This window comes from Rhinolophus sinicus, linkage group LG16, assembly GCF_036562045.2.
Source record: "Rhinolophus sinicus isolate RSC01 linkage group LG16, ASM3656204v1, whole genome shotgun sequence".
Lineage (NCBI taxonomy): Eukaryota > Metazoa > Chordata > Mammalia > Chiroptera > Rhinolophidae > Rhinolophus > Rhinolophus sinicus.
Window position 1 is genome coordinate 20,534,267 of NC_133765.1, and position 14,406 is coordinate 20,548,672.

Genomic DNA, 14,406 nt, shown 5'->3' on the forward strand with positions numbered 1-14,406 from the left:
ACCAGCTCCCCAACTATGGGCATCAACTGAGGGCTGAACCATTAGACCTAAGGAACAATAGGAGCTGTGTGTGTACAGACACTCATGGCTGTGACACAGTTAGGGTTGTCACACATTGGTCTCAACACAGACTGGGCTCCTGGTGGACTGCAGGCTGCCGAGGTGGCACCTGCTTCTCCCGGAAGACAGGCTAATTCTCACACACGGGCTGGATGGCATGTGAAGCTTTCAGACTAGATAAGTGCTTGTGTACTCCAGGCAGACAGTAATCCAGAAAGTGACCCTCGAAAGCCTGCCCCAAAGAGTTAAGGCCCTCAGAGGAGTCCCTGAGCAGGTCACTCTTCAGAGCCCAGCCCACTAACCAGAGATGCTGGGCTGGGGACCCCCGAACTGGGTGCCACTCAACACCAACCTTCCCTAGGGAAGAACTGCATAACATACTCCCCACAAAGGATGCCCAACAGTGACGCAAGGGAAAGAAAATCCACCTGTGAAGAACGAAAACTAGCCAAGAAGCGACTAGCAGCTTGGCTGGTTGCAGATCTAAGGACCTGTGTGGAGGCAGGAGACCTCTAGGTTAGGCACATAATCCAATCACACCCAATTCCGTTTCTGCCCTGAGGTCTCCTCCAAGGACAGACAGGGGCACTTGCTAGCCACCCTCTCCCAACGTCTCCTTTCCCTCCACCGCACACAGGACTTTCACCGCTGCTCCCGGGACAGCTGATGATCCAGGGCTGGGTGAAGTTATGGGGCCAGAGCACTGGCTGCGCTGAAATCAGGGCAGCAGCAAAAAAAGGAGCCTGGAGGCCAGAGGTAGTTGGAACGACTATTGCTGCTGAGTTCTTCAGGTCAGGAAGAACCACTGATTGTTAGGAGGCCTGCCTGGTTTGCCTTTTTAGCTTTGGAGACATTAGGGGCAAAAGCACCCAGGAACTGTGTTTCAGGGCTTGGGCATCGTGCTGCAGCTCCTTGCCAAGGTCCAGAGTTGAAAAGAAATGTGTAGTTTTCCTTCGCCAAAGTCCAGTTTCCCAGCAGCATCTCAAACTGCTTCTGTTTCAGAGGGAAAAGGGATGAAGAGGGAATAAACCACAGGGAAAAGAATTAGAATGTGTTAGCAAATGCTACCATGCGGAACACTAAACTTTATTCACTTTATTTATATATTTAACAGTTCTAAAGTATTTACTTCTTGCTTTGACAAAAAAATGAAAAATATAGGAGCACTGACTCCTCTTTAGGAGAAAAGGGTTATATGTACAGCTACGGAGAGTTACGGTTCCTCTTTTACATACAAAGAAAAATATTAATAAAAAAGTGCTTCATTGATCAAAAAAGGGCTAAGAGCTGCAAGCATTTATTCACACTGTACATCAGACCCAAGAAACCCGTATCATAACCTCTTGGCACCTGTCATTAGGAACTGCACAATCTTCAATTAGACTGACTTCTCCCTACCTGCACGGGCAGACCACACAGAGTGCGGAGAAGAACTACACCCTGTTTCACTAAATTCAAATTCTGAGCAACCTGCTGCCACTGGGAAGTTGGAGACATGCTCAGACGCTCTTGGCTTTGCTGGACTAACAGCTCCAAGGAAGGCTTCTGGCCACGTCTTAACCACACCCAGGCACACACAGAAGCCACCTTCCTGAGACACAACTTGCCCTTGGCCAGGGAACTGCTTCCAAAGGGTCACACGAGCTCCCTGGTCTCACCCCCACCGCTCACCCCACAATCCGCCCTGTTACCAGTTAGCAGCTTTTAGCAGAGCCAAGCATGGCCCTTCCCCTGAGAGGGAGGGCAGGCACAAAACATGGATGCCAAGATTCCAAAGCACAAACCTAAACTCCTCTCTACCCCTTGCCCATAACCCCCTCCACCACAAATATTCTTGATTTAAGGCTCTTTTTGGACCACATCAAAGCTTACTGAGGGAAGGTGTCCCCCACTGCAAATGGGCTGTGCCACTCTAAGGACTGCAGAGTCACCGTGGACCCTCACTGCTGGCCAGCAGCACAGGAACAGGGCAGGGGGATTGCTGGGCCCTCCCTGCTGCCCCAGGGCAGGAGGGAGGCTGATTGTATGGGACATGCTCCCTTTTCCAGAGGCTTGCACTCTAAAAGGCTGATTCTGTCCCGTAAGGGAGAGGTCCATGATTTGTTTGGTATGGGAATGGGGAATTTTTGGAACCCTGAGTCTGGATTTCCCTGTGCTAGCCGAGGAAGAGAGATTGTTTGGGGCCCCAGAAGGGGCTTCCAGGTGCCTGGGCTCAGGGCAGGCTTTGGCCTTGGCCACAGCAACAGGACACTGCACTCTGGCCTGTCTGACTTTATGCCTGAGGGTGGGAAGCAGTCCACAGCCTGGCCTAGGGAGACACCACTAACGACAGTGAAGGGAGCTAGACAATCCGGGTCAAATTAAAAACAGCATTCCATGGGGGCCAACATGCTGGCCACCCATCCCCAGCCCCTCTCACTTGCCTCAGAAGAGCATACACCTTCCTTCCCCAAAGGGGGCCTTTTACTATAATCCATTTACTATGCACCCCTCCCTCCAATGCCAATGCCATGTATCTGTCTGTGGAATGGGACTGGCCCAGTCCCTCGCAGAGGGAGGCGCTCTTAGGGAAGATGCTCCCAGCCTCGTCACAGTAAAGGTTTTTCCAACCAGCTCTGATGTGATGGTAGCATGAGGAATTGTCACAAATGGCAGCACTGGCCTTCTTCCCTTTCTCAGGCCCCCTCTCATCCTGAGGAACCAAGCCAACCCTCAGTGTCACCTAACAGGCACCTCAATAGTTACAGGCAGCCTGGCAACCTCTGGTCTTGCATTCAAACCAAAAATTCTTTTCTAAAAGACAACCAGGGGACTTTTTCCTTTTGGGAAGGCAGAGGGAGGATGGAAAAGGGAGAGAAAAAAACAGGAAAGAAAAATCAATCTACAATCCAGTGGTACATCCCAAATTTCTGTCACTCTGCACAGGTGGTTCCACGCCCCCATTCCAAAGTGCACGGGCCTCTCAGTCTGCCCAGGCTATGGGCCTGTCAGAGGAACAGCAGCTCGGCCTCTGCCCGCCCAGGTCACTGAGCTTCAGTTTGAAGTGGCAGCAATGGGCTTATCCAGTTCAAGGTCAATGCTGGAGCTCGTGGGATGTAGGCTGCTATAGCAAGACTTGCACACGCGGCTGGGTTCAAAGAGCTGCTGGCTGGGAACTGGAACCTTCTGGTTACAGCAACTGGAGCAGAATACGTTCCCACAATTCCTTGAGATGAGAAGAAACAAAACAATGTTAGTTTCAGTAGCAGGTATGGGTTGCGGAAACCAACGTCAGAAGACAGAACTTTGCTGTATGTAACTCGAATGTGCTGGCGACTCCTCTAAGAGTGAACACGTCCATCTGTGTAGCCATGGAAAAGCCAGGCAGGGAGCGGCTCCCTACCTAGCACAGTCACACACCACTTTCACTTGGCTGCCTCATCACTATGACTCAAGGTTACCAGATGTACAGATGCTGCTCCCGAGAGATCTGTGAGGACAAAGGGGCCCCCAGCAGAAGCAGCTGCCAGCTCCGTGGGGAAGTCGGCCCGGGAAAAGCCAGTGGCCACACCGACCTGAGCAATGGTGTCTGGAGAGGCCAGAGTCTAATGGAACTGCCTCCAAGCCCCTCAGAGGAGAGAAACTACCCAGCCCGGCTGGGGAGTGAGGAGCCTTACCCAAAGGGCTCCTTCCCCAGAGGCTCAGAGGCAGCAAAATGGAGAATAGACTGCTGCCATCTAGGACCGCTCTCTGCTGCCAGCATGCAAAGCCAGGACACAAGCAACCAGTGACAGACACATGCTCAGGGTGAATGGACAAGAACACAGATGAACACACGTGCACACACACCCCCTTATTAGATAGGTGTCAGTCGATTACGGCTCACTCCCTGTTCCCATGCATCTCCAGGGAATATCAGGGCCCTGCCTGAAGGCCTGACTGTACCCAGGCCCCAGGCTGCCCTCTCCTTCTCCACGTGAAAGCCTGGCTCTGGTATGTTTGTGTGGCACAGGTCCACACACCCAACATGCTCTGCACAGCTCACAGGAAAGGGAACTGGCAGAGGATGAGTTTCTGCCCACGTCACAACCCCACTTTTGCTGGGCCCTAAAGGACAAATCAGTCCCCATGAGCCAGAGACTGGGAAACTGTGAGGAGCCTGACGCCGCCCACTGAAGACTTGGGGAAAGCAGCAAAAGGAACCCTCCTCCTTAGCCATCGCCACTCACTACCTTTCCATTTATACTCCTCACAATGCAAACCCACTGCTGGATTAAGGAGCACTTAGGCACGAAGGAAACAATACTGAATACCCTTTTGGGACAAAAGAATACCACAAAGGGAAAAGGCCAGACACGGCAATGGAAGGACAGAGAACTAAAACACACAAAACCTCATATTCTAGAACGCAGGAAGTACTTCACAACTCTGTTTCTGAAAAGCATGAGTCAGCAAGAACCTGTGGTTACACAGAAAAATTACCTAAATCTATTTTTAAATATCTACATCTACTAAATGTACCAACTGGAGTTCATTCAGCTCAAACGCCTGACATAAATAAAATCATCAGTTAAGCTTTTCAACCTGACTTCTTTGGGGGATCCTGCCAGACCCTAAATGGAGTTTTTCCTTTAAGTCTTCCATGTTAAAACAGTTCTCTGGAAAGACCACCTCTGTTCAGTTCTGGTCTCTTAAAAAAAAAAAGGGCGGGGGTGAGGGGGGAGTAATGCTGTTCGACTTAGAAGTCATTAGCAGCTTCTGGCATCTCAATGAACGACTGGTCCGCAAGAAATGGCTCTAAAAACCCACCAGGCTACCTCACAACATCAGCTCCTGCTGGAGCACGGCTTCTCGTCACAAACAAGGTGACTCGGCTGACCTGTGCAGTCAGGAGGGGAGTACAGGGCTGCAGCCCGACTCAGCCCTAATGGTCTCCTCAGCCAGCTGCTCTGGTTCTCCCCCAAGCCCCCTGCCTGCCTGTGCTCCCGGCCCCAAGCTTCATCCCACTGAGTGCAGAGAAGGGGAAATGGCAGCGTTAGTGTGGAGAAGTTATTGTAGATGTGCAGACATCACAGACAGGTTGTTGCAAATGCTCACCACGTTTCATCAACACGGTCAGTGTCCCTGCAAGGAGGGGAGAAACAGCTCAGAGGAGAAGCCAACCGAAGACATTGGGCTTGGGGTGCGGGGTGGGGAGATACACAGTTCTAGAAACATCATTACCAGACAAAGAGGTGGTTTCACTCAGGCGTGAGCTATGCCACCGTTCAGATAAACTTCCTTTCCCAAGAACACTGAACATCCTCCAGTCACCAGCACAGCTGGGGCAAAGCATCCCCAGTAACTCGCTACCCAACTGGGAGGGAGGGAGGGAGGGAGGGAGGGAGGGAGGGAGGGGGAGGGAGGGAGGGAGGAGGAGGAGGAAGGAGGAGGAGAGAGGAGGAGGAGGAGGAGGAGGAGGAGGGAGGGAGGGAGGAGGAGGAGGGAGGAGGAGGAGGAAGGAGGAGGGAGGGAGGGAGGAGGGAGGAGGGGGAGGGAGGAGGAGAGAGGAGGAGGAGGGAGGAGGAGGAAGGAGGAGGAGGAGGGGGAGCACTAAGGATGTAAGACTATGTCCTCAGCTGTCACACTCCTCCCCCCAGCTATTTCTGCTCACTACTGGCACAAGGAAAAGAAGTGTGGGGTCAGGGAGCAGGGTAAGGAGTAGGAAAACGCGGTTCCTCGCCCACAGCAGGAAAACTCTTTTTGCTGGAAGCAGCCGTGTTCAATAGGAAGCAATTTTATTTTAGGAATAAGGAACGGTGGTTTGGGTGGTGGCTGTTGCTCCACTCATCCAGGAAGCGAAATAGAACAAAACAAAAAGGGACATCATTTGCACATTTCAAAATTTGGTCATGATCACTCTAAATCGAAAGAAAGACACCAAATCCAGTTCTGCAAACACCAGTTTCAGGGGCAACAAAGCTTGAATTGGAGTCCTGTAGGCCCTGGGGTCTGCCTCAGACAGAATACTGCCAGCCAGATGCCTGCATTTCTCCAATCTACAAGCTCCACGGGCCAAATCTCAGCCCCCACACCCTGGCCCATCCCACCACACCCCCCCCACGGCACCTGCAATGGTGCTTCCTGCTGGCGAGCCAGAAGGCGCTGTCGCACGCATAGCAGTGGGCAGCCAGGTGGTCAGGGAGCCAACGGGTCATCTGTAAAACAGATGGGGCCAGGTTAGTGACAGGAAATGGGCCATCCAGGTGGAGCCAGCAGAGCCATGCTGGGGGCAGCAAGAGTCCCAAGGACCATGCTGGCTCCAGTGGCACCAGACCAGCAAGAAACAAGAAAGGCGTCCAAATCGTTCCCCTGGAGGGGACTCCAAACTCCCTTGAGATAAAGTGGCAGGCAGCAGCAACTTGGGTCACTATGAGAACTGGGAAAGCTCCAGTTCACAGAGGCAATGAGAGCGGGCCAGCTCGCTGAGTCTCCCTGGCTCAGAAATTCTAGGCTTGATGGGGAGTCACAGGCGCTGAGATTCACAGAGGCTCAAGGCTAAGTGTGCTATGATGTCATTCCCTGGCCAGGGGCATGGGGCAGGACTGGGGATGGAGAAGAACTGCAACCACAGTTGCATGGATGGCACTCAGAACAGGGGCTGAGCCTGTACCTCCGTGTCCTGTTTATCCACCTGCTCCCAGCTGGCTTCAGAGAAAATCTCTGTGCTGCAGCGAGACAAACAGTTCTGATCCAGATTGCTTTCCGAGTCGGGGATTGAAGTCTGTTGGCAAACAAACACAGCTGAAGAGAATGAACCTGGTCTCCTCCCAGAAGAAGAAAGGGCTCGGAAAAGAAGGGAGCACTGGGGACTTTGGGTGGGCCTGGGTGTAGGGCTGCCGAATCTGTAGGTGCATCAGCCATCAAGAATTGGGTTGAGCAGGTGCAGAGACAGGGTTGAGCTCAGCTGGAAGAGAGATACACAGATCTAAGGCTGTGTGCAGTGACTCGGGGGTGGAAAGCCGGGCCTTGGGTTCCAGGAGGTGAGAGGGGCAGAAGTGACAGGATGGACTGGGAACTCAGTGTCAGCTTCTCCAGTAGGCCTGTCAATCCAACCCTGCCACCTAACATCTGTGTGTTGAAACTGAGTGCTTTGGGTATGTCCTCCTGTCTCTGAAGGACTCTTTGGGAAAATAAGAAATTATTAGTATGAAGGAAAAAACCAAGAAGTCAGTTTTAACTGAAAGTTACTGGATGAGCCCGCCTTTAACGTACACTGCTTCAGAGCCAGGCTTACACGTGGACTTGAACATCAACACCCCCAATGAAGAGAGCGCCTGTTGGAAAACCTCCCCTCAGGCACCTCCACTTCCAGTCACCAGGACCCGTCAGTGTAACTTGGCAGTGCTAGAAACCAATCCCTTTCCCCCATTTCTACTGCCATCAGTGGTGGACACAAATATCTGTTAAAAGAGAACTAAACCTTCACAGTTATAGCCCATGTCTGGGGGCGCTAACAGTTGACCAGCTACTGGGGTAGGACAGGAACTACAATTTGACATGAATATTTGACATTGCCCTACAAATGTCATTCTGCCCCAGAGTTCATGCCCTTCTTCAGACATACGATCCTCTCTCCAAAGAGATCTGACCAACCACGCAGTGTGTGCTAACTCTCTTCCTTATTCAAACTGCATGAACAGGACGCCCATGGCACGTTAAGCAAGGCAGAAATGAAAAAGAGACAGGATGCCATTCACGTGGCTGAGGCTGACCTCCAGCCTCTCCCAACAGCGGTGCCGTGGACCTTCCCGATTGTCAGAAATCTGTACTAATCACCACGCACCAGGCACCAAGCGTCCTCTGCCTCAGTGGGCCCGGTCTCCTCGCGCAGCTATGGAGCACGGGATACTCACCACTTCATCCCCAAAGTCCCCATTGAAGCGTAGGGAGCTGGTCAGGTACTGGCTCTCCAGGCGACTCCTCAGCTCCTGCACTTGTTTCTTCAAGGTCTCCACTTCCTGCTGGTGGCCTGACTCAATCTGACGCAGGCGCTGCTGGATAGTGTCCGTGTACACAGCCATGCCATCATCGTCCAGGTGGCTGCGAGAAGGCTGGTCAGGGCTGCCAGTTGCAGACGGCCTCCCTGACTGGCTGTGCAGCCACTTGTGGTGCAAGTTCCTTGAGTGTAAGTGGGCAGAACTGCAGCTTATAGCAGACAGCTGGCGACTCAGTGAGTCCTTGCTTCTACCCACCTCGCCATTGGCGCAGTGCCCGTTGGGGGTGGGGGACTTCTGGAGGGTGCTAAGCCCTGGGGGCTGCTCTGGGGCCTTATTTTCCATCTCTGGGGCACCATTGCACACGAGCCCCTCTTTACTTTCAGCTACCGGCAAGGCACAAGAAGAATGCACTGGGCCGCGGGCACTGCCAGGGGAAGTCCTATGCACCACAGGTCCCACTTGAGGCCTCTCAGCCAGGCTCCTCTCCGAAGGCCTGGGCTCCATGGCTTCAGGAAGCATGTCCTTGCCACTAAACCTGTCACTGTTTAGCAGGTAAGGTCTGTGATGGCCTTGGGGCCCACCTTCTGACTTCATTTTATCTTCCATTAACATGTCCATGGGACTGTCTATGTTTGGTCCTCTGGCCTCAAATGAGACTTGGGAGGGCAGCAGAGAACTTGATTGTGAGGTACCATAACCAATGTTTGCATCTACTGGGATCGGAAGATTTGCTTCCTCCCTGTCCTCTGCGATAGCTCCTATTTGAGGCTGCTCCACAGGGACCTCCTGGGCGTCGGCTCCTCCGGGGGGCTCCTGGAGAGAACTGGGAAGGACACTGTGCCCACCCTGCTGCTCAGGAATACCCTGTGAGAAGAGAGAAAGGCTGGTGCCCGGAGGGCTCCTCAGAGCAGCAGCATCCAGTGCTGGTGCTGGCTGGAGTTCAGTGCCTGAGCCCTCAGGAGCCTTGCCCCTGCTCTCTTTTCCTAAGAGAGCCTCCTCTTTCCCCTCCTGCAGCTCGATGCTCCCTCTGTGGGCAGGCTCCTCTACCCCAACTTCCTCTTTGGTGGCCTCTTGCAAAATGTTCTCCATCTGCCCCTCGGCCACTCCAGCTGCAACAGACAGCTCAGCGCCACCCAGCACTTTGGTTGGCTTCCCCAAGCCATCAGGATCAAAAGGCTCCTCTCCAGGGCCAGCCAGGCTGCTCAGTTCTAGCGAGCGTCTGTGCTGGTGCTCCTGCCACTTCTCATTCAGGCTGGGGTCGCTACTGCGCCGGCTGGCGAGAGGCACTGTGTTGTCGCAGGCTGTGGTCAAATTGTCAAATGATCTAGTCTTTGGTAGCCTAGAAGAAAGGAATTTGGGGGAAATGAGACTCTGAAGCTGTTCAGAGGGGGCGTAGGAGACAAGAGGTTTTAACAGGTTGTTGTTTCATAATTGGGTCCATTATAGCTACTCAAGGAGCTATGGCATCTCTGAAGTGCGGCTCAGACTGCTGGAAAGGCAAAGCCTCCAGCACCAATCCATCTTCAAGTCTGCAGATTTCCTCCTGCACCGCCCTACCCCATGCCCAGTACATACAAATAAGCTAAGAGCAAATGCCATTTTAAAGAGACATTCTGTATGATACTGCTGTGTTTCTCAACTAGTGGCAAAGGAAAGTAGTGTTGCTAATTTCCTGATATTACATTATTTTAAATTAATTTGTTTATCACTCTGAATTCAATAAAGCTAATTCAGTGGCTGAAACTCAAGCCAGAGGCTCACAAGGAAGCCAGGAGATTTGCTCCGTCACTGAGAAATTGCTCAGCGCATAGAGAAGAGGGATGTAGTGACAGGGCCCAAACACCCATCAGGAAATTAGGCTCGTATGGCCTTGAACCCCAGAACCCTTATACCTTCCCTAAGAAAATTTCAGAGACCTAAGAAAACATGTGGAGCCAGCCAATGTCATGATCTCTGACCCACCCTGGGCGTGCCCTGACAGAGGGATACAACGCACAGGACTTGAGGCCTGGCATCGACCCTGGGCTCACCGGCTCAGGAGCGGATCATCAGGGCTGCTGCCAGGCGCTGGGTACGGCGCACAGCTGTCATCCACGGGGGTGGACGGGGATGGGCAGGGCAGGTATACTGCACTCCACAGCATCAGGTTACGCACGTGGCACACAGGGTACAGCACCTGAGAGTAGAGGATACAGGTTTAAACAAGTCCCAACAAGTCTTTTAGAAATGTCTAGAAATGAGGGTCAAGAACAAGTACCAAAGATGGACCACCCAACAGGTCTTGGCAAATCTCCAAAGGGAGTTACCATCAGTGGATACAGGTCTACCTCTCAAGAGGGTCTATAAAGGATTAGAGACTTTTTGGCAACATTTTTTTTTCACCTGAGAGCCTCTTGTAGGCATGAACAGGTAAAGGATTTTTTGAAAATCCATTTCTTTATTGAAAGGCTGACTTTCAATAGCTTAATGTGTTGCATTTACTGCATAAGCGAGTGAGTCATTTCACTAAATGGTGATTGTCTGTTCCCTGGTACAAAAACTTGGCTTCAGAAGACACCGTCAAACCTATTTTATAGGATCATTTAAATTAATCATGTGAAAAGGAGGGAATTTTCTTCCTATAGTGTTACTTCCCCAGCAAGCACAGTGAAGGAGAAGCAATTAGTTTAAATCTTTCCTCCCACTACTCAAATGTAGTGAGAAGCGTATTAATAGTCCAGCAAAGCAATATAACCTCTGATGAGCCTGCTTTTGACTTTCGAATTTAAGATGCATTCTGACAAAAGCAACATTACCATGTGTCAACACATAGATGCAAGTGCCTCTTTTTCTCTGCTTACCAGAAGGTATTCCTTTGAGGAAGAAAGTCTTAGAGGGCCTACTAGTTCTCCACGTGAGCAGAGAATCACAGACACACATGCCAATGCCACACATTTTTCTGCCCTCTGAGACAGAAGATGCAGGGAGTATCATCACCCGTTGACACCAGAAAGGTGCTGGGGAACTGGTGGCAGCTCCTTCTGGGCTATCAGTGGCATCCAGGGAACAACTTAAGTGCCTCTACCACTCCTTAGACAGAACATACTAGGAATAAGTTAAGCTCTGGCAGAGGTGCCAGAAAAGATTTGTCTAGAGTGGCAAAGTGGAGATATATATTAAACCACTCGGAACAAAAGGGGTCAGAAGCAGGTGAGAGCATCACGAGACATTCTCAAGACAGAATGGTAGGGAAAAAATGGAACCAACCCATCCAGAGACAACAGAGATGACTTCGAGAAAACAGTCACTACTCAAAAAGGCTCGCATCTATCCCCACCCCCAAACTCCTTCCGCTGATCAGAGAGGAAAGGCTGAAGGATACATACGGCTTCTGACTGAGAGGAATACAGTAGATTTTTGAAAGCCTTGTTGCCTGCCCGAAGCAGTGACCACACAGAACATGTCCGTTCCTGAGTATGCTTTTCCCCTCTCTCCTTGGCATTGTTGCACAGGAATGTTCCAAAGAGGCAGGAATAGGTATGTTGCACCAGTTTCACCTACGGGAGTCCAACGAGACAAAAATCAAGCAATAGAGTACGCGTGCTCCGGGTGAAGGCCAGCGCAGCTGGGCCACCCTTCCCGGATATCCCTGCGAGCACTTCAGTTCACACTCAGTAAGGACGGGGGAATCAAGTAAAACCACGCAACAGCCGCCTCCTCAAAACACCAATTTCTGAGCACCAACCCCAACCAGCACTGCTCCTAAGTCAAATGGGCAAAGACAGATAATTGGCACACCCACTGCACTGGGCCTTCCTGGCAGAGTCTCTGAGGTCCTACGTTAACGGCTACCCTTGAGCGATGGAGCATCTAAACTGGGTACAGGAGCGGATCAGTGTGCACCCAAGTCTGAACTGAGAACACAGTTCTACATAACTTTTCATTCAACAAATCGCTCCTGAGCATCTCACATACCCCAGACATTTCTATGGGGCTGGCTATGCTACAATAATCAGATGGTTCTCCTGCCCTCACGGAGCTTATTTGAGTGAGAGAGGGATAACCAATGCTATGGACAATCAGACAGAGGGACAGGGACAGGGCACATGCAGGGCAGTGTGGGAAAGCCTTCCTGGCCCAAGACTGATGGAATTGAGAGAGCAGGTCATGGAGGTGTCTGGCAGGGAAATGCTTGGCAGAAGTAACAGTAAGTACAGTGATCTTGAGGTGACTATGCTTGTGATTTCTGAGGAACAGAAGGAAGCCAGTGTGACTAAAGGACATTGCACCAGGAGGAGAATGGCAGGAAAAGAAGCTAGACAGGTAACCGCTAGGCGCCCTGCAGGCCACTTTAAGGACTTTGACTTTTGCTCTGTGTGAAATGGGAAGTCACTGGAGGTTTTTCAGCAGAGAACGACATGGTCTGCATTATGCCTTAGAAGGATCCCTTTGGCTGCTGGATTGACCCTCTCGAATTGGGGCAGAAGAGGATGGTGGCTTAGACCAGTGTGAAAATAACAGAGACAGCAATAAGTAATCAGGTTTTAGATCTATTCTGAAAGAAGAGCTGCAGAATCTGCTGACAAACTGAATGTGAAGTATAAAAGAAAAAGGAGAGTTGAAGATAAAATAAAAGTTTTTGCCCGAAGTAAATGGAAGGACTGGGTTGCCATTTGGTGAGATGGAAGACATCTGAAAGATCAGGTTTTGGGGTGGGAGATGTGGAAATCAAGAACTAAGTGTTGAAAATGTTAAGTTTGAAATACCATTAAGATACCCAAGTGGAGGTACTAAGTGGTCACAGTTGGACATGCGAGTCTGGAGTTAAGTGGAGAGGTCTGAGCTGAAGATGTATAAATGTGGGAGTCACAGACAGCAACTGAAGCCACTGGACTGGATGAAATCCCTAGAGAAGAAATGCAGCTAGAGCAGCAGCCAAGGCTGAGCCCTGGAGCATTCTAACATTCAGAACTGGGGAGGTCAGGAGGAACCAGAAAGGACCAGCTGGTGAGGTTGAGAGCTAAGAGAGAGTATGTGCTGGAAGGCAAATGAAGAAAGTGTTTCAAGAAAGAAGTGATTAAACTGCGCCAAATAGTAATGATGGATCAAAGAAGATGAAGACACTTAGAAGGTACAAACTTCCAGTTATAAAATAAGTCATGGGGATATAATGTACAGCACGATGAATATAGTCAGTAATACTGTGGTACATATTTGAAAGCTACTGAGAGAGTAGATGTTAAAAGTTCTCGTTCCAAGGAAAAAACATTAAGTAAGTATGTATGGTGATTAATGTCAACTAGACTTTTATGGTGATCAAGTCTCAAAATATACAAATACTGAATCATTAGGTTGTACACCTGAAACTAATATAATAATGTTATGTCAGTTATTCCTCAGTTAAAAAAAAGATGAAGACTGAGAACTGACCACTAGAATTGCAACATGAGGGTCAGTAGTCACCTTAACGAAAGTGGTAGGGCGGACACCTGACTGGAGTGGGTTTAAGAGAGAATGGGAAGGTAAGAATTTGAGATAACAAATGTAGATGACTTGAGGAGCTCTGCTGTGACGAAATGAGATGTGAGAAACGAGAATAGCTAGAGGAGGGTACAAGACTGAGAAGAGGTACTACGCCATGTTTGTATGCTGATGGCAAGGACCTGGTAGAGAGGGAACTGTGCCAAAGGCAAAGAGGAAAAATGCTGGAGCCACGTAGCTGAGCAGAGGACAGGAGGCAGGAGCTAGTGAAGACGTGAGAGGCAGGGCTGGACGAGGGCGGGGAGAGTGTGTCCTCCATCAAAAGGGAGGGGGCAGAGCACTTGGGACAGATGTAGGGGGTTTGGTAGGCGAGGTGGAGGGAGCGGAAGACATTCAATTGTTTCTATTTCTAACTGCTATTTAGAGCTTCTATCATTGATTTTTAAAGCTAAGTTGAAAATAACTCAAAGACTTTATGCAAACCTAGTTCACCTGGATTCACAGAATAAACACTTGTTTATTATTGTTTTTTTAATTTTAAAAATGGGAGAAAGAATAGCCCGTTTATTAAAGTCTAAAAACAGATGCAGTTTCAACTAAAACTGTCCCACTAGCATTTGCATTGATACCAGCAAGATTTAGAAGGTGCCCAAAACCAAGAATCACAGGCCCAAACTCACAAGGAATGCTTCATTGAACTCAAAAGAGCAAGGAAATTGCCTCTGAAGCTGATGAACGCAGTCAAGCCACTGCAGGAACACTGGGCAACGTTCGTTCAGATCATCTGAGTTCTCCCCATGACCACACCGGTCAGCAAACTTGTGGCCAAAATCCAGCCACTCCATCTCCACGAGGACCTGGAAACCCTGTGGGGAAGCATCCAAGAGACCATTTGTGCTTGTCTATCCAGATTGAGACAGCCTGGTAT

At 50.4% G+C, this 14,406-nt stretch overlaps 1 protein-coding gene and 1 long non-coding RNA gene across 19 annotated transcripts in view; one reads left to right on the forward strand and one right to left on the reverse strand.

Annotated features, from left to right (window-relative positions):
- The window catches only part of LOC109453394 (uncharacterized), a 65,039-nt gene that overhangs the window by 24,973 nt on the left and 25,660 nt on the right, over window positions 1-14,406 (forward strand). For 4 of the 7 annotated variants that reach the window (XR_012492589.1, XR_002138278.2, XR_012492588.1 and 1 more), the window contains one exon: window positions 2,986-4,680. The exons of 1 other annotated variant lie outside the window; for it this stretch is intronic. This is a non-coding gene — a long non-coding RNA (uncharacterized LOC109453394). Of the gene's footprint in view, window positions 1-697; window positions 4,681-14,406 lie in introns of those variants that run through there. 2 more of the 7 variants (XR_002138277.2, XR_002138279.2) reach the window with 1 other exon arrangement.
- The window catches only part of MTMR3 (myotubularin related protein 3), a 127,331-nt gene continuing 114,050 nt past the window's right edge, over window positions 1,126-14,406 (reverse strand). For 6 of the 12 annotated variants that reach the window (XM_074321298.1, XM_074321302.1, XM_019743029.2 and 3 more), the window contains 8 exons: window positions 14,159-14,344; window positions 11,384-11,554; window positions 10,049-10,194; window positions 7,935-9,357; window positions 6,692-6,802; window positions 6,148-6,236; window positions 5,137-5,163; window positions 1,126-3,265 (listed from right to left, as the gene is read on the reverse strand). In XM_074321298.1, coding sequence (XP_074177399.1) covers window positions 3,094-3,265; window positions 5,137-5,163; window positions 6,148-6,236; window positions 6,692-6,802; window positions 7,935-9,357; window positions 10,049-10,194; window positions 11,384-11,554; window positions 14,159-14,344 — 2,325 coding nt within the window. In that variant the 3' untranslated portion in view covers window positions 1,126-3,093. The other 6 variants (XM_074321303.1, XM_019743033.2, XM_019743030.2 and 3 more) reach the window with 5 other exon arrangements.